This window comes from Spermophilus citellus (genome assembly GCF_964194105.1).
Source record: "Spermophilus citellus genome assembly, chromosome: 11".
Classification (NCBI taxonomy): domain Eukaryota; kingdom Metazoa; phylum Chordata; class Mammalia; order Rodentia; family Sciuridae; genus Spermophilus; species Spermophilus citellus.
The window spans coordinates 85,484,018-85,509,513 of record NC_138192.1 but is presented as its reverse complement, the minus strand read 5'-3'; the positions used below and the strand labels follow the sequence as shown (position 1 = coordinate 85,509,513).

Here is a 25,496-nt window from a genome sequence, read left to right as displayed (position 1 = left end):
CCATCAGGTTGTAGTTAAAGGAATAAAGTTTTTTCTTTGTATTTTGAAAGCCCATTTGTATTTGGCTTGTGAGAAGAAAGCCCAGGGGATGTCAACACATAGGAGGTTATCACCTTGCTGCCTTGTTGAGTTAGCAGAACACACATTTCAGGTTCTCTCCTCAAACCTGAGTCCCCCCCATCTCAGCTTGCATCAGAGTGAACTCATCCTTTCCTCACCCTCCCACATTGGTTCTTTCCTAGAATTTTCCTGGTATCATTGAGAGTACCACTGCACCTCGTTGTCTAGCTTGGGAATCAGCCTTGATTCTATTCTTTTCCTCATCCCTCACATATATTGAGTATTAAGTGTGGTTGGATCTACTCTGAGTCCAATTTCCTTCCCTTCCTCTCTAATGTCATTTTCTTAGTTTGGACCTCATCATTTCTCATGTGGATTATGGCCATAGGATAGTGATTGGCCCTCTTATCTCCAATATTCCTCCTCCCTATTCCAACAGGACTTATCTTTCTGAAATGAAAATGTGTTGTTTGAAGTCTTTTGGCCTACCTATAGCCTTCAGGATCTGACCCCTTCATCTTGATTTCTCTCTGCTTATCCTGCTCTTTGCTTTAGCCATACCAGAGGAGTTCAGGGCTCCTGAAGAGCACTATAGTGTTCTACCTCAGTACTTTTGCAGTTGTATCCTTTATCTGGAAAAACTCTCTCCACCTTCTCCAGTTCCTAAGGACACTCCACTAGAAATCCATGGGCCATAAAATCTACTAATGATACAGAATCTACTATTTTAACTCAGGATAATTTTAATGCTAGACTTCCTAAATTTAACTTTCTAAAAGCAATGTCTAAAATTTATGATCAGAAAAAATGCTCGTTTTCTCTTTACAATTCTAACAATTGACTTATAAGCATTTTTATTTATCTATCTATTTACTTGTGGTACAGGGGATTAGAACCCAGGCCCTCTTATGTGCTAGGCAACTGCACTACCACCCTCTAAGTATAATTAAAAGTGTAGAACTATTTCATTGTGACTATGACTATGAAAGAAGAAAAACATTCTCCTTGACTCAACTGTTTCAAAAGATTTTTCTTTTTCCATGGAAAGAGTTATTTTTCATTTTTATATAAATCTTTGAACACTAACCATTTTAAATGTGGACCAATATCATTTTAATCTATACAATAATTTTTATGAAGATTATTTTTATGTAAACCATATTTATTTTATTACATTATTGTTCAGGAGTAGAAAAACTATCAGCACATTATCCTAAAAAATGCATATATTTACTGAATGAAGTTTAAATAGAATAAGTCATTAAGATAGTAATTTATGCCCAAGTTGAGCCAAATGTTTTAGAACTAGTGTTTGCTGACTGTTTATCTATCTATTTATTTATTTGCAGACCTCTATCTTTTCTTGGATATAGCTTTATAAATACCAGCAGAGAGGTGGAGATGGAGCTCAGCAGAAGAGCATATGCTTAGCATGTGGGTTCATTCTCCAGCACCAGAAAAACAAAGAAACAAAACCAGCTCTCCAGTATCAAAGGAAACACAAAACAGCTAATAATTACTAAACCTGAGAAAATAAGTCATTAATTATAATTGTGATTGTCATTGTCCCAAGATAGTATAAACCTTTCCTTGTTTAATTTATGATGTGACCTATGAAGAAAAATGATAGAGAAAGAATGCTATTTTCTGTTAGAATAAATAGAAGCATTGATCTCACGTAGCATGGTGTTAACACAGGTGTGACTCTCTTGTATGCAGGTGTGAGTTGCAGTGTCAGTGAGAATTCATGGCTAGGTACACATCTCTCAGCAGGTGCTCTGCTGGCAGTGGAATTCATCAGAGGCTGCTTTCTTAATTAGAAAACCTTTATCATTAATCAGAAGACCTTTATCTTAATTCAAAGACCTTCATCTTTATCATTTTTTAGGATTATGATATCATAAAAAATTAATGCAATTTCTAATGTCACATTGCACTGGCTTTGAACAGGTCCTAGGCAGTAGATTTCCTTTCTGCTGAATAATTATTTGGTCTTCTGTTAATAGAAATGCCTAGCACACTTTCTGAATGTTTTCCTTAGGCACTAAAGAGCTCACTGTGTGCCAGCATAGTGTGACACACACCGTTGTTGATCAGGAGTGTTCAGTTCTTTTTGTCATCAAGTTACAGTGTTTGGTGAACGCCTAATGTCTGCAGAGCCTTTATTGTGATAGGATGCTCGTCATTTACAACTTTTGTTTCAACCACAAGTTACTCATTGAATCCCGAAATTTTATGAACAATTGAGGATTCAAGAGTATCACCTTTCAATCACATCACGGAATAGATCTCATCCATATTCAATTCACAAATAAAAAACCAGCCTTACAACACTAATAAGGTTCCATTTCCTTAAAAAATCTGGCTCTTATGCAAATCAAACTTGCCACTGAATTAGATTTTGATATAGGAATTCTTGAAGTAATAACAAATATGTTATGCCTCTTTCTTTATTCTGTCACTTTCAGATTTTCCTATGGATTCTAGTAATGGCAACTGTCGAGGTGCAAGCAGCGGTGAGTACATCAGGATCTTCCTGGGTTTCATTTGTGGTCAAGCTAGTCTTTGATGTAATCTCAATACTCAAATTTATGGAAGTTTGTGCCCTAACATTTTAACAGTTTTTAAAAGTAAAAAAAATATTTATATTAATTTTATTTTTAGTATTAATATATAATAAATTGAATTTTTGGTATAGAACTTGATATACAGCAATTTTAATGAATGTGTAGATTCATGAACCAACAATACAATCAGAATACAAAACAGCTCCATCACTCCCTAAAAGACTCCTTTATTTTATTTTTTAAAAAATATTTTTTAGTTGTTGATGGAACTTTATTTTTTTAAATTTATTTATATGTGGTGCTGAGAATCAAACCCAGTGTCTCACACATGCTAGGCAAGTACACTGGTTCCGCTAAGCCACAACCCCAGTCCAAGACTCCTTTTTTTAATCTCCCTGTATAATTAGGTTTTCCCCTAACCACTGTCAATCAGTGATACATTCACTATCATTTTGGCAATGTATTTTTGGGCTTGTTGTATAAATGGAATGATAGACTGTGTGACTTTTTGAAATTGGATTTTTTCACTCAGCATAATGCCTTTGAGAATCATTCATCTTGTTCCATGTATTAATAATCCATTCCATTTTATTGCTGAATATTTTATTACTTTGGATGTATTACCATTTTGTTTATCCAGTCATTCCTTGAAGGGTATTTAGATGTTTCCAGCTCTTAGCAATCATTAATAGAGGGGCTATATGCATTCTTGTATAGGTTTTTGTGTGAGTATACATTTTCATTTCTTTAGGGTAAATATCTAGGAATACGATATCTGTGTTATATGGTAAGTATACTTAATAATAAATAATAATAACTTAATAATAAACTGCTAAACTGTTTCCAAAATGACTGTTAAATTTTGCCCTGTAAGATTCCAGTTACTCTGTATCCTCATTAGTACTTGGTATTGTAAGCCATTTTAATAAGTGTGTAATATAGCTCAGTGTTCAATTTGCAATTCCCTAATGGTTGATGATATTGAATATCTTTTCATGGGCTAGTGTTCTGTCCACATCTGTTTTTTTTTTTCTGGTGAAGTGTCTGTTTAATTGTTTTACCCATTTTAAATTGAGTCTTCTAAACATCAAAAAAAGAATTTTTTAAAGAGAGAGAGAGAGAGAGAATTTTTTAATAATTATTTTTCAGTTTTTGGTGGATACAACATCTTTATTTTATTTTATGTGGTACTGAGGATCGAACCCAGCGCCCCGTGCGTTACCGCTTGAGCCACATTCCCAGCCCCTAAACATCAAAGTTTGAGTGGTTATTATTTTTATGCATCCAAAGACCTGTCTTTTGGTTTCTTCATTTTCTCTACTGTTTTTCTATTTTCAGTTTTATTGATTTCTATTTTTTTCTTCTACTTGCTTTGGTTTTAAGGTAGAAGCTTATATTTAATATTATTTGACACATTTCTTCTTTATTTTTCTAGTATAATATAATGCTATAAGTATCTAAGAATGGCATTAGTTGTAGCCTATAAATGTTGGTAGGTTTTTTCCACTTTTCTTCAGTTCAAAATGTTTTATAATTCCTTGAGACTTTCTCTGACTCATGCATTATCTAGGATTGTGCTGATTAATTTAATAATATTTGGGGATTTTCCTGTTATAAATATTTTACTTTAAAAAATTTTTTGTGTTACTTTAAAATTCTATTATGGTCAGAGAACATACTTTATATGATTTAGATTCTTCCAAATTTGTTAAAGTTTATTCTAAGAATGAGGATGTGATCTATCTTGATGAATGTGTACTTGAAAAAAGTATATTTTGATGTTTGGTAAAATATTCTTTGAATGTCAATTCCATTCAGTTGATTAATATCTTTGTTTAATTCTTTTTTTATTGCTAGTCTCCTGTCTGCTAGATTTATTGATCACTGAGAGAGATTTATATCTCAAACATTTTTGTGTGCATTTTGATTTTCTTTTCATTCTGTCAGGTTTGCTTCATGTATTTTGAAGTCCTGTTATTTGGTATGCACATATTTAGTATTTCTTATGTCTTATGGTGAATTGATATTTTTAAAACATAGTGTCTCCCACCTCTGATAATTGTCTCTGCTTTAAAGACTATTTTTGTCTGATAATAATATAAACACCCCAGCATTCTTTTAATTAGTGTTTTCAATGTGTTTCTCTATCATTCTACTTTTAACATACCTACACATTGTTTTTTGATGAATTTATTTTTATCATTATTTTAAAAATAAATTTCTTGTAGACATCATATAGTTGGATTGTGTTTTTTTGTTGTTGATTCTTTTTTTTTTTTTAGTCCATTCTGTTAGTCTTTGTCTTTTGATTGGTGTAATTTGACCACTCAACCTAATGTAATTATTAATATGTTTGTATTCAGGACTATCATTTTACTTGTTTTCTATTTGTTTGTTTTCTTTTTCATTTCCATTTCATTCTTTCTTTGGGGTTATTTCAATGTATTTCCCTCTTCTCTTCCACACATACTCTTGGGAGTGTGCTCGTGTATAAAATTGCATGGGAATATATACCCCCAGGAGATAATGTCTTATATTTTTCTTTTGACCATTAAAAGAACTTTCAACAACTTAAGAGCTTACTATCTCTTATTTCCCAATGTTCCAGGCTTCTTTCTGGTATCTTTTCTCTCCTGTCTGAGGCACTTCCCTTAGTACTTTTAGAACCGTTCTGGTGGCAATAAGCTCTCTGTTTTCCTTCACCTGAAAATGACTTCATCTCACCTTTACCTCTGAAGGATATTTTCACTGGATGTAGAATTCTGATCTGGCAATCCATTTCGCACTTTAAAATATTCTGCTCACTTCTGGTTTCAATGTTTCTTATGAAAAACTGGCAATGAATGAATCATTGTTCGTCTGCAAGTAATACATCTGTTTTCTCTAGTTGCTTTAAAGATTTTTTCTTTGTCTTTAGTTTTTAGCAGTCAGATTATGACATGCTTGGCCATTGATTTGTTTGAGTTTTTCTTGTTTAGGATTAACTGAGATTCCTGAATTTACAAATTTATAATTTTTGCCAAATTTACGAAGTGTTAAAGAATTATTTTTTCAAATACCCACTTTTTATATCACACTGTGAAAGTTAGAAGACATTAGCAACACTATAAACAATATATAAAAATAGTACAACATGTAAAACTACCTAGAATGAGTGCAGTGTTCCTAGGTTCAGTGTTTACTGTTCTGTTTTTAAAACTGTTTTCCTGTTCCCTGGTATAATGGGGGTGAGGAAAACAAACAACAGGCAAAACCAAAGCTCATTCTGTTTGTAAAAAAACACTGATGGAGACATATTTCTGAAAAGAAAATATAATTTGTTCACACACAGAATTTTATACTTTGGAGAAATGTAACAGCTGAGATGGATCATGATAAAGCAGGAAGTGAAGAAGGCACAAAAACACTGTAACCCACATACTGACCTCTTTCCAAAGTGTCAAGCTGTTTGTGTCTGGAATTTGGGAAAGAAATTCTTTCACTCCAATTAATTTATTCTTTGCCTCAAAGCTTAACAATTTTTTTTTTCTTTTGGAGATAATGACTGTGAGGAGCTTCCAATTTGTGAGGGTTTTACTGTTGTAAATTTGCTGTCATAAAAAGGAATAGACCCTCTCTATTTGTATGGCATGAAATATGGGGGAAAAAATAGTTCATTCCCCTTGAGTCTCTTTGTCAAAGCAGCACAGAAAATTTAGGCAGACAGTGACATGATTTGATGAAAAGGTATGTTTATTAAAAGAATTTTTAAAAAATTTCCCCAGGAATTTTTTGGTATGACAATCAATTTATGAGCGTTTATATTTAAAAATGAACAAATTTCTCTAGAGGAGATGTAGTTAATTTCTGACACTTATTAACTACCCAATCATGACAAAATTATTTTTCTGAGTCTGTTTCCCAACATAAAATCAGATTGTACTGACCCCTGAGTTCCCTTCTGCAAATGCTTACTAATTCTAGAGGTCAAATTAACCTGGGGTGGCTTCCATGCTTTACTGGAAAAGAATTAGGATAGATAAACAGTATTTTTGTAATAGTACAGTAGCTTGTAACTGCAGGATTTTCTTCATGACTTTGCAGCCAATGATACTCTTTCCTCAGCAGTCCTCTCTTTCCCAATTCTTCTCCCAGAGCCCCACATCTGTGAGCACATCCAGAGGCTCCTGTGCTTGGCCTCTTTCCCTCTATCCTCATGATGATTTCTTGCTATCAGAGTTCATCCAGCTACACAGATCATTGTGAAGGTAGTTCTGAATCAAACTCCCAGGTAGAATACCACATTTTTCCTCCAATAAAAACTTCTCTCCAGCTATCCTACTTGTACTTTAAATATAATATATTTAATAGCTAGAGTAAGATTTTCATTAAAAATTTTTTCCTGCTGGGCATGGTGGCGCATGCCTGTAATCCTAGTGTCTCTGGAGACTGAGGCAGGAGCATCTTGAGTTCAAAGCCAGCCTCAGCAAAAGCGAGGCACTAAGCAACTCAGTGAGACCCTGTCTCTAAATGAAATACAAAATAGGGCTGGGGATGTGGCTCAGTGGTCGAGTGCCCCTGAGTTCAATCCCTGGTACAAAATAAATAAATAAATAAATAAAATTTCTTCATTCAGCTCTCTTATGTATTATGTGCCACTGTCATTTTATAGATCCCCGATTCTGAAGTTTCATAGCTTGTTTCAGTCCATTATTCTACCATTCATCAAAAATGTAATGAATGCTTGTACCAGACACATTATATACCAAGACCATGAAATGAAGGAGTAGACAGGTGGCTGGCACTTCGTTTTCCTCTACCTCCTTTTACTGTGCCTAGCATTGATTAGACATAGGACATTCTAAAGGCTGTGGAACTCATTTTGTCTTTTTGCTCATTGATCTCTTTAGAGTATATCATATAAATGCAACACTTTAGATGCCATAATGGAAAACGATCAGAATTGCATTGATTCTTACAATATTTTGAATATTCTGAATGTCTCTTAGATATAGAAACCTTATGTTATTAGGTAGTTTATTTTAAAATTTCCAAAAAATGTGAATCCTAAAGGAATAAATTAAACTTTCTTTTCTTATTAATACAGCGGTAGTCCTTTCAATCTTAAGCAATTCCCTTTTAAAAAATGCAAATTACTCTGAATTGAGTTCTTTATTACAATATTTGAGGTTTGTTTTTATAGCTCAGTTGAACAAATGTTACTTATGCTTTTTAAAGCCTTATTATATTGAACAGGTTCACCAGCCAACTTCATCACATTTTCCATATACTGCTTTAATCCAAAATAAAATTTAACATGATATTTTTGCCTTATGTAGATGTTTAGGAAATAAATATTATTTTAAACAGGTAATGAATGGCTGCTAAGTCATGGCACACTTCATTTTATAGAAAAATGAAAGGAGTATCTTATATGAATTTTTATACTAATGGTGTTCATGAAGGTTTAATTTGCTTACTGTAAAATGCATAAATCTCAAGTGTATGCTACAATGAATTTTGACAAATATATAGACCCAGAACAAGATAGAGAACATACACATTGCCCTTTGAAATTTCCTTGTGACCACTTTAGGCAAGCACAGTTCTAATTTTTATTACTATAGATTAGTATTATCTGATTTTCAGCTTCAAGTAAATGGAATAATATTATACATCTTTTTTGATTGGCTTCTTTTGCTTACTATAGCGTTCTTGAGATTTATCCATCTAGTTCTGTTCATAACTTCATTATGTTTATTGCATAATGATACAGGCTTTTCTGAGCATAATGCCAATGTGACATTTTAAATTCTAGCCTTTTAAGTCTTGTTCCTGGTTTAATACAGTTCTTGTTTTCTTGTTCTGTAGAAATGGCAATGTTTTATTCCCCAACTCCACTTCCTCATTGTCATCAGGACACTAGGGTTCTGGTATTTTGTTTTTTAATATCTAGGAACAACAAACCCCTATGGTTTTCCATAAACTGTACATTTGATGACTTCTAATTCTGGGACAAGAGAATGTGATTGGTTCTAGGGGTGTAATCTAGAGATGTTTTTCATCTCCTTCTTTCTAGAAGGATGGTGGAACTAACCTTCTAGGAGGCCAATTGGTAAATTCATGCTCCATTTAATGTCTATCAGAACATCCTGAACTTTTCCATTTAGTCTTATGTTAACTTCATAATCCTAATTTCAGGCATCCCACTCTTTGCCTACGACCTCTTTTTATTCCAGCTCATTGACTCTGATACCATCACTACTATTTTTCTCCCAGCTCCATTAAGAAGACCTATCCATCAGCAACCACTTACTATCTGTTGAATTCCTGGCCTCCTGTCTGCTTGAGATTTCACTGTCTATGGTAATAATCATCCTCTTGAAAACACCATCAATTCCCTTTCTTCTCTTCCTCTGTTATACTTACCTGGCAAATTCCCAACTCTAGTTGCTGGAAATCACTCATCTGGGGTGACTGACAACCAACATTGCCCAGTAATTTTATCTCCCGGAAAACTGGTCTTTCCAAATAACTGCTTCATATTTTGTCCCTTCATATCACCACCTCCTGCTTCTCAGTCTCACATTCCTCCTGCCTGATAACTTCACTTCATCTTGCAATGAGAAGGTAAGAGCTGTTGGGAGAAACTCTCTTATCCTCCACCAACAAATTTATAGCCCTGTCAGTATCAGTGCCCCTCTCTCCTTTTTCTCATGTGGCAGATGAAGTGTCCTGGCTTTCAAAGTCTTATTGTCCCTTTTGCTGAGAATCCTGTCATCTCCTTGCCAATTAAACTCAATGGGCCCTTTTATTTCTGAACTAATTTGAGCTTTGAGGGTCATTTAACACGGAGGCCTGCCCTCCTTTTTCCTTAGAACTCCCTCTTTTTTCAGCTTTCCTGACTCCACAGCCTCCCTTGTTTCCTCCCACATCACTGGATGCTCTTCCTCAGTCTCCTTTTTGGACTTTTCCTTCTCTATCTTTTGTATATATCAAGACGTACTTCCTGCCTGGGTGAATAGAACTCATTTTTTAAGCTTAAATATTATTTCCTCTGAAGCCAGTTTAGGTTAAGTCATTTGTTCTCATTATATATATATATACATTATATATATATATACACATTGTACTTTTCTTCATAGCATATATCATCCATGACAATAAGTTGTTTTGTGTATAATTACTTGTTCCATGTTTGTATCCTCTTCTGGATTATCTGCATTGCCCATCAGGTGTTCCACAGGACTATTATAGAGTCTGGAATATAACAGATCCCCCCAAAATATAGGTAGATGGCATGAATGAATGTGCAGTTGACTAAGAGGGTTCAACAAATGTGAGTGCTCTTTCTCTTTACCACCTCACATTTACAGAATGTTGAATATCTCAAGGTGACAGAGTCAGAGGACATTTCTTTTTATATTTTATTTTTTCATAATTGTAGATGGACAGCATGCCTTTATTATCGTTATTTTGTAAATGCAGTGTCAAGGATGGAACCCAGTGCCCCACACATACTAGGCAAGTGCTCTGCCACTGAGCTACAGCCCCAGCTTGAGGACGTTTCTATAGAGGAAAGACAATTTCATGGTTGATGATGTTAATAGATGTTTAAAATTACCTATGTACATGCTCATAGACACTTCTTGTAGCCAGGTAAAAAACATAAATCTGAATCTCAACTAGGTCAGAGTTAAGGATATAGATCTTCAAATCATGAAAAATTTATTTTCTATATCATTTAAAATTTTCTGTTGTCTTCCCCTAAGTTTCTTAAAATGGAGGGAGAGAGGACAAGTGGGTTTCAGGAGTCAGGTGTCAGGATATAAAACATTCAGTGTATTTGGCACAAATTAATATTACTTGAACTCTGATATGATTAGAAAGTTTAGTCTTGGGAATTAAAGTGGAAATTTAACACAAATAGAATAGTATCCACCTCCTGCTTTTTGAAAACAAATCTTTAGTTCGGATTTCAGATCATTTCCTAGAAAAATCAGAAAAAAATATTCACTAAAAGATAGTTTTCTGAAGTCATGGTACATGAAAGATCATAGGACTTTTGGAATCTGGTGAAGTTAATTATAGTCTTACAGCTTTGGATGAGACCCAAAATAGTTCAATCCAAACAAAGGTCAGGGCTTGTTGGAAAATTATATTATAATTAAGCACTAACTCAAAGAAGTTTGCGTTAAATAGTGAAGATCCGGTAAATATAAAAATTCATAATTTCTTCTGGTACTTGGAATTCCTTAGAGCTCATAAAACTGTGTCAAAAATACTGCTATTCTCACTTGAATCAAATGTATGAAATATGATATGTCAAGAGCTTTGTAATGTTTTGAACATCCAATAACAAAAAAAATTTAAAAAAGAGAAAAAAATACTACTTTTCTCATACGTTTTTTAATAAATAACTCTATTATATATCAAACTAAAAAATAAAGGATATGTTCATTTTCCTCTTTGAACTAATAATTTAATTATTAGAAAATCACTTTGGAGAGGGAAGTTGCTCATTGCTCTCACTTTGCAGGATGCTGGGGAGCGCTTCCCAAGTTGCAAACCAAGTTCTAGGAGGTGCAGGGCATGTTAACTTCTCAAGTTTGTATTAGGGGAATAAGTCATGTTTGTACTAGAATAATAAGCAGGCCTCAGGTTCAGTAATAGAGAAATAGCAGAGCATTAATTCTAGGAGAGTGATTGAAAGAATCGAATGAGAGGAGTGCAGGAATGTGAGGAAGCACTTGCCCAGGTCAATGGCCCATCATAGCCCATGGTTGCTATTGGGATGTAGCCCTGCACACTGTCCCATGATTCAGGATATTGCGCTTAATTCAAGGCTTCCAGGTAAATGAACTGCTGATATTAAAACTTTACTCAAATTTGGAGATCTTTATCTTCACTTGGTCTATTTTCTTTTTTATCAAAGCTGCTCCTTCAACTTTTTAAATATATATATTTTTTCTCTTAGATAAAACACCAGGTCAGACTCTTATTTCCTTCATATGCATTTCTTTTCAACAGCGAACCATAAGAAAATCATATCTAATGGTTTTGTGCAAAGTTCAGTAAATATTAGATTTTATTTTGCCAGTATAGAAACCCAAACTTGAAAACCGTATGCCATTGGGAAGCTGGGAGAAGAAGACTGCAAACAATTAAACTAGTGACAAGAGTGATGCTAGGGCCCAATAAAATGTCCAACTATCAGGAAATCATCTGTTGGTAGCAAAGAAAAATAAACCATTGCTTTGATTTAGGGTGATGGGCACAAAAAATATAATAAATATTTCATGCAATGTCTCCTTCCATGACTTTGCAATTTCCTAGTTTTAAGGCTTTTGTAAACAGTATGGATGTTTGTGAACACAATTTAAAAGAGGGATAATGTTTCCTATCCATCGACCTAAGATATACTTTTCATGAATATGTTTGTGTTGAGTAAGCATAAATAATGAAAGGAAGTTCTTTCACATGTGAAGCTTGTGGATATAAAATTCTACTTCTCCTTATTACTCTGTTAATTTATTGAGTTATTAGTTACTTTTGACTAGACAGATGTTTACTTATAGCAATAGCTAGGAATTGGGGCATATCTACATGCATTATGGCACTTTTTCCTCAGAGACAGCTGGGGTAAAAAGTGCCTTGCAGATGAGCAAATTGTGGTCTCAAGAATAAATTGCTTAGCTCATCAGCTATTAGGTAATAGTCTAATTATGTATATACAATTGTATACGTAATTTCTTGAAATCTTCTTAAGTCAGATTTAATTATAATATAATTAAAATTCTTTATCTGCCTGGGAAGTTTTATGGAATACATTTGTTTATGCTTTAAGCAAAGTTATATGGGTAACATCAAATTAAATTCAATTCAGTGACAGTTGCTATTTTTTTTGCCAAATGTTTTTTATTAGAATATCAGCAAATTTCTGAAGAATTACAAATGTGTAGATAATTTATCTACATGTATTATTATTATTATTATTATTATTATTATTATTATATTAACATATTTTTGTGTGCTGGGGATTGCACTCAGGGCCTTGCACTTGTTAGGCAAGTGCTCTGTTACTGAGTTATACCCCCAGCTCCTGTAGGTATTATTTTTAATAGATATTTATTTATTTATTTTTAAATAAAAGTTCATATCAGTATGAGGATAAATCAAAGACAAGAGCATTTATTTCTTTAGACATATTCTAACATTAAGGATCTCTCTCTTTAAAAATGTATAACAGCATAACATTTTATATAAAATAAATCAACTGTATAAGAAGCCAAGAGCTAGATAGCCTTCCATTTTCTTTGAAATGGGAATATAAACAGTTTGTTAATAAGAGTTATTTTTGCAGTAGTCTTCCTCAAAATAGCAACAAGCACTGATATCACCCATTGTTTATTTAGCTGAGATTGTTAATCACAGAAATCTCGAATTAAAAATTCCCTATGGAACAAGGCAGGAAGATGCCTTGTGTAACACTGAGAAATTCCCAGTTCTCTTATGGAGGAACACTAGTTGCTGCTGTGACCTGTCTCTAGAGGAGAAACTTATTTCTAGGACTTGAAACTGACAGAAATCATGCTACTCCTCTTGGGACTGCTGTCACTTATTTACAGATTCAAAGGACATAAAATTTGTTTGGATTAGAAAATACAATAGCCAGCAGTCAACAAAAGTGTCAGCCTTTCATTGTTCTCATGCTAACATACATACTTTTAATTTTTAAATTAAATTAAATTAAATAATTAATTAATTTTTGGAACTTGGGGTTGAGCCCAGGGGTGCTTTACCCCTGAGCTATATCCACAGAACTTTTTATGTTTTGAGACAGGGTCTTGCTAAATTGCTGAGGTTGGCCTCGAACTTGCAATCTTCCTGCCTCAGCTCCCGAGTCATTGGGATTACAGGTGTGCATCACCATACCTGATCATAAAACACGTTTTAAACAAAACTATTTTGTTAGGTACTTTTCTCTGATTCATGTGTTCTTTTTTCCCCCTTTTCTGTGTTAAAATAGAGGAAACTCATAGCATTTAATTTTTAATGGATCTTTCTCTGTGGTACTATTTGTAAAAGACTATATATAATCAAATATTTTCTGAGGTAATTACAGCTATGGTAAGGCTAACTTCATGATGACTCATACTATCTAGGGTTGTGTGTTATTTTCCATTTTTATGTTTCTAGGTCTGTGTATTACTTTCCATTTTTATGTTGCTATTGCTAATAATTTACCATGCTTATGGAGTATATTTCTTAGCTAAGTAATCTCTTCTATAAAATGTATAAAAATCTACTCTGCATGATGTTAAATGATCTAAAGATAAAATATTTTGAGATAATTAGAACTTTTTTTTACATTCATCTGTCCAACATAAAGTGTGTTCGGGTCATGCTTTAAGCAATTATGTGCCAGATATTTTTAAAATATGGAATTTCTGTTTTCAAAATATGTACATAGTGATTTCCTCCAAAAAGTGTAAAGATACTATTGCATGTAATGGCATCTGTTCTACCTGTGTGAGGGGCTCATTAAGTTCACTGGGTTGTAGCAATACCTGCTTATCTTCCCAAGTAGGTTTCAGATCTGGGATGTAATATTTGGAAGAGTGCTGTGTAATCTGTAAAATATGTGTAAACATCAGGTAATATTCCACAGCCATGGGCCAGCAACCTGAGTATATGTAGAGAATTGCTCTCAGCGGGCATCCATTCTACTTGCATAAGCATTGAACAAGTCTTTTTCAGGATTTGGGTCCTGCTTATCTCATGTATGGGGATGAACAGTGTTTTCTCAGGATTTGGATAGTTGGTTAGAGAGTGGTAATTTAAGAATATACAGACATTGAATACGAGGCTATATTGATAGAAGTAACAGGTGCATATTTCCAGGAAAAAGAGAGACAGAGTTGCAAAGAGCCTTTTTACCACTGAAGTCATATGTAGTCTTACCAAAAATATGAGTAAATAAAACTAATATGGAACATTTGCTTATAATTAAAATGTATTTTTCAGAACGCTGCAAATGTAAGCCTATTAGAGCTACACAGAAGACCTATTTCCGGAACAATTACAACTATGGTAAGGCTAACTTCATGGGTGACTCATAAGTTACTTTCTAGGTCTGTGTTTGTGTGTGTGTGTGTGTGTGTGTGTGTGTGTGTGTGTGGTGCATGCTTACACACATGAAAATAAGTAGTGTTGTTTAAATAAAAAGGGTTAAAAGCAAATCAAGAAGGACAACTTTAAGAACATAGTTTCCCTGCTTCAACCAATGTCTCACATGGGCAAAGTTCTTGACAAATGCTCAATTTTGAGCATATCAGGCAGTGTTGCTGGAACCTTGCAGAAGTTTTAAAATGGATGGGTTTTTCTGTACCTGGGAAGTAGAGGAGTATCTTAGCTCCTGTTTGGAGCTGCATGGGCCATCAGTTGTGCTACACAGGGGTGAACAGAAGAGCACTTTGATGTACCAGAAGGGTTAAGGTCAAACGTGGTTCTTTGGTCTATCCCATGGGACTGGGATAGACCAGTGGAAATAACACTTGGAAATAACACTTACTAGGTGTTGTTGATATTCAGTAACTTTTATGTTTTGCTATCTAGCTTGACCTAAAAATGTGACATTCAGGTAAACTAATATCAATCAAAGAGCTACCAACACAAATGTATCTGAGTACCTTTGAAGGTTGAAGAAACCTTTTGTCTCTGTATCAGGGACTGTGCTGGATGGTTTCCAAATACTCACTTGTTTGTTTTTCTCAACTCCAAATGAAAAATAATACTGTTCTCATTTTATCAATGACTAGTACACCTAAGTTTTTCCTTTATCAATTATTCGTAATGGATTTTTGTGTTCTCATAAGGTATTTTTGAACGTGATTTTGTACTGACGTGCTTTGGTGTCATAAATATTACCAACATATTTACAAGGAGAAATTACTAGAGTTTTCCAGTTGATAAAATATGGGACTAATTAATGTTTACCGAATTCCTTTGGCATTGTGTTTTTCTTTTTAGAACAGGTTGAGAATATCCCTTATCCGAAATACCTAGGACTAGAAATATTTTAGGTTATAGTTTTTTTTTTTTTGAGATTTTAGAGTACTTTCATATGTTTAATGCGATATCTTGGGAATGGGACCCAAATCTAAACACAAAATTTATTTATATCTTATATATACCTATATTCACTGCCTAAAGGTAATTTTATATATTTTTAATGTACCTGCATTTTGATTGTGACTTGTCACATGAGGTCAGGTATGCACTTTTGAACTTCTAGTGTTGCATTGATGCTCAAAGAGTTTTGGGTGTTAGATTTTTGGATTAGGAATGCTCACTCAGCCTGTATCTGTAAAACTGATAAAGGTCGAGTTACTTAATCTGTCTGCAGTCAACTATTGATGCTAAGTCAATGAGTAAACACGGTAATTAAACAGACTCTTAACATGAACATTATTTTTAAAATGAGAGTCTTCTTGTGTTTATGTGTTCTATTTTCAAGGACATAGGATATATAGAGCAGATTTACTTCTATACTTTTGCAACTTGGAAAGAGGGAAATGGATAAGACTCTAAAGTAATCTTTGATATCTTCAGAAATACTATGTATTAAGAAGAACAAAGCTGAAAATTCTCAGTCTAGTTAAATCTCTTTAAAATAAATGCACTTAGTTTCTGACTTAGTTTCTGAAAGTTTCCTTCAGTGAAATCAATTTTTACTTTTTTGGTTTATTACTCATCTTAAGTGGATGGCTTTTCCTAGCTGGTGATGGACACTTTCCAAGGTTAGAAGGTTATGTTTATCTAAGAAGTCAAATGCCTGACTGCTTATCTGAAGACCTTCCCTGTGTGAATTGATGTGAAAAGCCTCAAGGAAAAGGGAGATCTTAATTTTTAGACTAGCTTTTTAAGATTGAAAAATGCTATATGAATGTTTAAGTATAGTTACAATAAAAATTAAAATATAATTTTATATCAGGGAAATATCGTCAGTTCCATTTTACTTATAATTTTTTACTTTATCCAACTTCTTGGTGTGAAATGTTTGATGCTACTATCTTTGTTAAAAATTAAAATACTAGTTGTTACAAATCCCTGGAAAGAGAAGATTCTGGACAAGGTAGCTGTATGAACGTCATAAAATGAAATGGGATATGGATCGTGATTTTAAAAGAGGAAAAAACTTTTTTCAGAATCAATCAATAACCAGACCGTCCATAGTGTAAGGATTATCATTTGTCTGAGACTTACAAATTTGGGGGGCAAGGCAGGTGCTCCCATGATTGAATAGAAGGAAAAACTCTGAAAAGGAAATATATTTTTACTTTCAAGATATGTTGATTTTTATTTTGTATATTTGCTTCTGTCCAAATAGGCATAGGAGCAGTTGGTAACTCAGACAAAACTGCTGCTTCATTCAGATTAATTCAGTTACAAACTCTTGAGTTTTAACAAAATTACTTGAATAATAAAGTAGGTCTTGTAGAGAGATATTTATTTTGGAGCGGGTACATGTGCTAAAAATTTCTAATGAAAATAGTAGACACACTGGGTAAATAAATCATTAGCTTGAGAACATTTGCACAGTTCACTAATCTCTAATGGTTGATGGATGCCATGAAGCACATTCGTATAAGCCAGGACACAAAAACATGTCTGCGAGCTGGGGTTAAAAATTTATCGTCTGATTCTCTCAAACAACATTTCAAAAAGGGCAATCTTATCTCCCGTTAAAATTCAGAATCAAGAGGACACAAATAGAAAGGTTACTTGCAAATCAAACCAGGCAGGGGCAGTTAGGCAGTTTTATTTTGTTTGCTTTAAATTCTCATACTCAGGCAACGAATTCTCTGAAGGCTGAAATAAGATTTCATTCTAAAGTATTTTAGAAATTTTTCAGTACCTGAATTTCTATCAGATGTAGGTTGTATTGGTAGAATATTAAGTTTCTGTGATGGAGTTGGAACATTGATGGAGAAATTGTTTATTAGCTGGCTTTATATCTGTGTGGATTACTTTTTCCAATCCCTTATCATCTTGAGCACTTAAAACTCATGGGAAGGTCCTCAGATGAAAGAAGTTTGCAGATTGATTGCAGACCAAGAATCTTTCAAAATGTATATTCATTTGGATAGATTCTGTTCTCCACTATAAAACATCCGTGGACATTGAAGTAGAGCAATGAGGACCCCTGAGCAAATGCTACTGACCTCTTACTAATTGACATTTTTTACATCTTTCTAGCTTTATTTATTTATTTTGGTACCAGGAATTGAACTCAAAGGTGCTTAACCATTGAGCTAAATCCCCAGCCCACTTTTTATTTTCATGTTGAGACAGGGTCTTGCTAAGTTACTTAGGGTCCTGCTAAGTTGTCGAGGCTGGCTTTGAACTTGTGAACATCTTGCCTCAGCCTCCTGAGTTGCTGGGATTATATGTATGTGCCACTGTGCCTGACTTTTCTTGCCTTTTAAAAAAAACCTTTTTGTTAAAAAACTTATTTACCAGAAGTAGGAATCTAAAGAATTTGGCTCTTTCAAAGGAGAACTACTGAAAACTAGCAGAACTGTGCTTCCTAATTATTATTATTATTATTATTATTATTATTATTATTATTATTATTATTATTATTATTATTAGTGGTGCTGGGGATGTAATCCAGAGCCTCATACATGTTAGGCAAGTGCTCTACCACTGAGCTGCATCCCCAGCTCCTGTGCTTTCTAGGTTCTAAGTCAACTACTTTGATTTTACATCTGAAGGCAATTTGTCTTCACATTGAGCAGTGAAGCTGACTCTTGAAAGTGGAGGTCCAGTGCCTGTGCCTCTATTGTGAGAGGTAGATTGATGCAATTGGCATATTAAAATGGACCCCACAATACACCATGGGGAGGAGTACTAGAGCATCTGAATTCTGAGTAGATAGATGCAGAAAACAAGGTCTAGCCATGTTTTAGAAGAAAATTTAGTATGCTTAAAGGGGAGCATAAAAGATAATATGCACTGAAACAAAGGAAGAGTGAGCTAAAATGAGATAATGAAAAGATTGATGAACGAATTTGGGAACACTATTAAACAAGACAGCTTATAACACTAAAAAGACTCTCAACGAGAAACCTATTAATAGGCCCTGCAGCAGAAGCAAAGCATGGTGAATACAGGTCTTTACATGTGGTGAAATTAATATAGTCTAGATTCTTGTTGGCAGCATTTGGGATTGCATATATGTATACACACATATCTAAAATTAAAATTTTGGGGAAAATTGTATCAGATTATTCACTCAACCTTTGATAATCTAATTGGATTTTTCAAAATGAAACACACACATATATGCATTATACATGCAAATATACACATACACACAAATTAGAAGGGGATGGAGCTGAGCACTTGGACGGTAGGCATGTTATTTAGTTTATCACTCACTGTAGGCTCAGGCAAAATCTCTTCTCAAACACTGAGCATCAATTGGATAAGAATTGGCTGGAAAGAAGCCTCATTGTCTATTTTGAATAGGGCGCTTGTGTGTTATGAAACAGCACATCAGCTTTGTTGTCCTCTATCACAGTCATCAGGGCTAAGGTCAAAGAGGTCAAGACCAAGTGCCATGATGTGACTGCAGTGGTGGAGGTGAAGGAGGTTCTCAAGTCGTCTCTGGTGAACATCCCAAGGGACACCATCAACCTTCACACCAGCTCTGGCTGCCTGTGTCCTCCACTTACTGTCAATGAGGAGTACATCATCATGGGCTATGAAGATGAGGAACGCTCCAGGTAACTCACACCTTGGGGTTCAGAATAATGTCTTTGCTTCCCCTACCCTCTGAGTTTCTTTTTAGAGACCTTACTGTGGCATCTTTACCTTAGGACTTTTTGTCTTCTTGGATATTGCAGATAGGTTGTAACTGGATCTCTGAATTTCATATATTGGATAGCAAAGTTTGTGCATGCAATTTATGGGTGGGAATTTTTTTCTGGAGACAGAAATCCTAGCTTTGTTTTTAACCATGACTCCCAAAAGGTTAACAATTACTGTTCTCAAACTGGGTTCTCCTATTCTAGAATAAACATACGTAGTCATTTTTGGCACTAGATTCCTTATGTTTTTTTAAAAGAATGCTTTACTTTTTCAAAAATGGTGCTTGTTTAAAAAAACACAGGTTACTTTTGGTGGAAGGCTCTATAGCTGAGAAATGGAAGGATCGACTTGGCAAAAAAGTTAAGGTAAGCCTATATTTCATGTTCAAAGTATTACAGTGTACAGAAAATAAAAGTAGAAAACCAGCCACCTGTCACTTACAACCACATGAGAATATTAAAACTTTAAAATATAATATATAAAAATGTGTGTGTGTGTATATATAATTTGTAAGAACTGAGTTTGCCAGCTTGTCTTTAATATCTCATTTAAGGAATGAGCTCCCTGTATATCAGAGATCAAACTATAGTTGCCACAACGTCTCGTAAGTCAAGCTTTAGTTAGTCCATTTCTGGTAGGGAGGCTCCACATTATCATTAGGGCTCCAGGCACCTGATTGCTTAATGCTTTGCCATGTTTTTAGGGTGTTGCTTTCATCCTCACAGTTATCTGGGGGTTACAAGATGGCTTCTGTGCCTCCAGCATCACATTTCATTTCAGGTAGAAAGAAAGGAGAGGCAAAAAGGGATTTCCAAGAGCTTCAGCAATTTTTTCTTAGGACTTTTGATCAGAAGTGGATATATATATATATATATATATATATATATATATATATATATATCCATTTCCTAGCTGCAAGAGAGGCTAGGATTTTTTCCCCCTTTAGGTGTAAGACTTCCTTGAACAAATTATGGTTCTGTAAGAAGGGAAAATAAATGGTGGTAGGAAAATACCAAAGTTGTCCAATGCATAGACAATAATTCCTAACACACGAGGTTTAGCCTGAATCATCTGCCTGCCTGACCAGAGTAGGTCTTTACAACAGTACTGTAGCTTTATTTTTAATCCAAGAATTCTTAGATTCTGAAATTGATATAAAGAAAAATGAAGTAGGAAATTACTTCATTATAGAAGGTTTCATTTCTTCTTACAGTACTAAGCAGATCTGTTTCAAAGAAAGGAATGTGGGGGGTGATACATAGGGGGTCAAAGAATCTCAAAGGATATGTGTTAAGAGTGGGGGTGGGGGGTGGGAACTGTACCAAACATAATACATCCTCTTCCTTCTGAAAGTCTGAAGGCTTGGGAAACATTTACAGAGTAAGTTAAACACCCCTGGGCAGTTGATCTTATACATCTGGCACTCGGCATAGCAGACACATTTGAATTTAAGTGACCTACAAAAAATGTAGAGGGCACTCTTTTGCAGGGAGAAACTATCACTGGTTAAGTTCCCTTTTCTCCACATATTTGTCAAAGAGAGGTGCACTCCAAGTGCAGACTTATCACCATTCTAGGCTTATGTCTCTCTTCAGTTAGTTTGGTGTTTACTAAAGAAGTGGCTCTTCTTCAGCATGTTGGAATTTCTTCCTGTCCTTTTAATTTGGTTTTCTGCCTGCTAATGCAGAACAGGAATTTGTCCTAAATTCCTGCACTGGTTGGAAGAGCTTTCGACATCTCTGCTGCAGGGTGGGTAAGGAGCCTCACTGCTGCCCTTGTCCACAGGATGCCTGGCTTGTCTGTCCCTTCTCTTAGTAAGGGGACAACGTGTTTACCTTGCTTGCCATGGGGAACTCACAGAGTTATTGTGAGATCATTTATGTTCACAGTCTGGATTTAAACATACTAATGGAAGAAATAAACCAATAACTCGAACCATTTTTTATTTGTATGTACCTAGTAGGGGCCAAAGTATTTGAGTGGAAAGTCTCTTTGACCAGAATTATTGAGATCCCTATTTTAGTTGACCAGTGAACTTCAGACTATACAAAATAATCTTATGGAAGATATTAGTTTTTTATTTAATCAAAGTTGCCCTTTTCAGCTGATGTTTTCTCTATAGGTGGGTGGATTAAGTATTTTTAAAAGAAGGTTTTAGGGTTTTTCCATACAAATGATTGGTTTACCTAAGTCTCTGTTATAGCAGATTGTTCAAATCAAGATATTTGGATTGCCTTGGGGAGCTGTGATCAGAATTTTTTTTTAAAAAAATATGGAAACTATAAGATAGTGGAGTAAAATATGCTGAAAAGAAGACTTATTTTCAGTAATAGAAAAATAGTAATAGCTAACTTAGTATGTGCTATCACTAGATATTTTTAGTCAATTTTCAGAACAATCATAAATAGGTTCTATTATTAATTTCAGTGTAGAAATTATGGAAATGAGGTTCATTAAATTAAAAAAAACTTTGCATTGTAAGTAAGTGGGGCAGTGAGGATTTAAACTTGAGCCATCTGATCATTAGCTTCTTACTACTTAATGTGTGATCCTTAGACCAGTAAAATAGGCATCACCTCAGAGAGTATTAGATATGATGACTTTGAGCCCCATCCCAGACCTACAAAATAAGAATGTACCTTTGTGTGTGTGTGTGTGTGTGTGTGTGTGTGTGTGTGTGTGTGTTCTGAGGATTGAACTCAGGGCCTCACTCATGCTAGGCAAGAGCTCTACTGCTGAGCTACATCCCTATCCCAAGATCCTGAGGTGATTTCTATGTTCATCAAAGTTTGAGAAATATATCTGTAGTCCTTATTCACCACCTACATTCTCAAACATAACTTCCATTTAATTTCTTACATTATATGTAAACATTTTTGGCATTGTTAATATGTACTGTTAGTAAATGTGAAAGTGGTTATTAAAACATTGCAATTATTGCTTTATAAAACAGAATGAAGTCTAGCACAATAACTCACAGTAATCCCAGTTACTTGGGAGGCTGCAGCCAGGGGATCACAAGTTCAAGGCCAGCCTGGGCAACTGTCTCAAAATAAAAAAATAATTAAAAGAGCTAGGGATATATTTCAGTGGTAGAGTATACCAAGTTCAATCCCTAGAACCACAAAACAGACCAAAGAAATTAAAGAAGGGCAGGATCTTGTCTGTTTTATTTGTTGCAGTTGGTAGACATTGCTTATAAAAATATTTTAGAGACACCATCCTTCCATATTTTTAATTGCTCACATCAAACAGGTTTTATTTATTATTTATTTTTGGTACCAGGGATTAAACCCAGGATTGCTTAACCACTGAACAATATTCCCAGTCCTTTTTATTTAAATATATTTTTTTAGTTATAGTTGGACACAATACCTTTATTTTATTTATTTATTTTTATGTGGTGCTGAGGATCGAACCCAGGACCTTGCATCTGCTAGGTGAGCACTCTACCACTAAGCCACGATCCTAGTCCCCACCCCCAGTGCTTTTTATTTCTTATTTTGAGGAAGGGTCTTGCTAAATTATTTAAGGCATCCCTAAGTTGCTGAGGCAGGCTTTGAACTTGGGATCCTCCTGTCTCAACTTCCTGAGTCACTGGGATTACAGATGTGTGCCACCATGCCCAGTTCAAACAGGTTTTAAAAGTCTATACTGTTATGTTTTCTTTAGAGAAGAAGATGAAAAATAACCCCTCCTACAAATTCTGTATATAAATCTTCCATTTGTATGTCACCTCAAGAAATACTCACAGATACTGGTAGATATTTGCATCACCATTTATAAATATGGAAATTTTAATTTTAAGCTTTGATATGAAAGTATTATTAAACATATTATCAATGCCCAACTTTATGCTTTTTAAAATCTGAGCACTATGTTCATAGAGTACAGTTCCTTTATTACCCTGGGATATGGATTTTATACTTTTGGGAAAGTAGCAAAGTGCTTTAGAGATCTGACCTGGCATTCTTATCTCATTGTTAAAAGTCATAGAAATAGTGACCCTGGTGATAGGTGCATATGACTTATTTTCACTTTTAAATTTCACAGCGCTGGGATATGAAGCTCCGTCATCTTGGACTGAGTAAAAGTGACTCTAGCATTAGTGATTCCACTCAGAATCAGAAGTCTGGCAGGAACTCTAACCCCCGGCAAGCTCGCAACTAAATCCTGAAATACGAAGAGTAACATCAGTGGACTTCCTATTGAGACTCGCATTGCTGGACTAGCAAAGAAATTGCACTATTGCACGTCACATTCTATTGTTTACTACAAAAATAATGTGGTAACTGATATTACTTTTATTTTCTGTTTTTCTCCCCCCACCCACCTTTTTAATGGCCTGGGGTTAGATCCTTAAATATATTACATTTCCTATTTTAGTAATCACGAAAAAACTTTTTTTAGGGGGGCAATAACAATAAATTAAACATGTGGATACTAGGGCCCCTTTGCTGGAGTCCCCAGATGTTAATTTCATGTTCTGCACCCAGATTGGAAAAAACAAAATTGGCTGTAAGGAGAGATTTCTGCTATAATGCAGAAAGCTAGATATGCTTAAAACGTTCTCTGCTGATCTCATTACAGTCTTATTTTTGTCTGCCATTTGGGCATTTTCCTCATGCTTAGAAAGTTCTAAAGGTTTATAAAGGTAAAATGGCAGTTTGAAATCAAATGCCACACAAGTACAGGCAAACCAATCAAGCACCAGGAAGAAGCATTTATGAGGAAATGACACACAGATGAATTATTTCCAAGATTGGCAGGAAGCCAAAAAAAAAAAAAAAAAACAGTGCCAGGAGCCAAGGAAAGAACATTTTTCCTGATTAAGAAGCACAATTGAAACCAGTAGCCATTTGGGCATTAACAGTAGCATTCTTCTTTTGGCAATATATTTGATTTGTTCATGAGTATATTAATCAGCATTAGGGAAGTGAATTATAACTAGGCATCTGCTTGTTATCACCATAGTTTTGTATAATTTGCTTCCTTCTAAAAAAGCCTGTTGGTGGAAGTGTCCCCACCCTTCTTTCATAATAAATTGGATTTAATGTATTGACCAGGAAAAGAAAGTATGTACACATGTGCACCAGGATATTCCTTTAAAAAGGTATGTTGCTCTATAAAATGCTGTAGTTTACAGGACAGTGAAATGTGCAAAAATTTCTTTCTTTTTTTTTCTTGGTGTGTGTGTATCTGTGTGTATGTGTGTGTCTATGCACTCACATACCCAAGCAGGTCTAAAGTATAGTGCTGTTTAATGCTCAATTGAAAATGTTTAATAAAGGAATTATAGTTGTCAGGAAAGATTATTCTGCCTTTGGAACCAAGTCTACATTCTCATTACCCAAGCTGCAGTGAGACCCCCAGGGACCATGGGAAACAAATGATGTTTTTAACTTCCTTCCTCCATCAGGGTTCCTTAGAGCATGTGCCAATCACTTGAAAGTCTCTTTGCTTGCAGTTTACATGTGTGATATTAGTAGAACCAAATTTCTAAGCTATGGTGTGCTGAAATAAAACTTATGAAGCAAATGGTGCTGTCTTTCCATTTTTGATAGATTCCAACCAACAACAACTTCTCTAACCCCAAAAGAAAGAGTTCTTACCATTGCCTGTAGGAGACTGAGTAGGCTTGTTGGCTATCATATGGTTTCTTTCAGCTAATTTTTCTGTCTGCTCTTTGGACTACATTCTCTGATGCCAGGGCAGGGGCATCTCTTTCGAGATGTTGCTGTCATATCCTTAAGGTACGTTTGGGTGTCACAGGGTAGTGATGAAATCCAAAATGAGGAGCTGAACCTCAGAATTGCTCTTCCTGGTATTTGTGCTTCAACTTGAGCTTCTAGGACTGAAGAATTCTTTTTTTTTTTTAAAGAGAGAGAGAGAATTTTTCAATATTTATTTATTTTTTTTTAGTTTTCGGCGGACACAACATCTTCCTTTGTATGTGGTGCTGAGGATCGAACCCAGGCCGCAGGCATGCGTGCCAGGCGAGCGCGCTACCGC

At 34.8% G+C, this 25,496-nt stretch overlaps 1 protein-coding gene across 1 annotated transcript in view; it reads left to right on the top strand.

Annotated features, from left to right (window-relative positions):
• The window catches only part of FRZB (frizzled related protein), a 30,485-nt gene extending 5,743 nt beyond the window's left edge, over positions 1–24,742 (top strand). The window contains exons 2-6 of the mRNA XM_081260432.1: positions 2,529–2,576; positions 14,634–14,699; positions 19,195–19,399; positions 19,786–19,849; positions 23,538–24,742. Coding sequence (XP_081116558.1) covers positions 2,529–2,576; positions 14,634–14,699; positions 19,195–19,399; positions 19,786–19,849; positions 23,538–23,654 — 500 coding nt within the window. The 3' untranslated portion in view covers positions 23,655–24,742. The remainder of the gene's footprint in view (positions 1–2,528; positions 2,577–14,633; positions 14,700–19,194; positions 19,400–19,785; positions 19,850–23,537) is intronic.
• Positions 24,743–25,496: the final 754 nt, after the last annotated feature.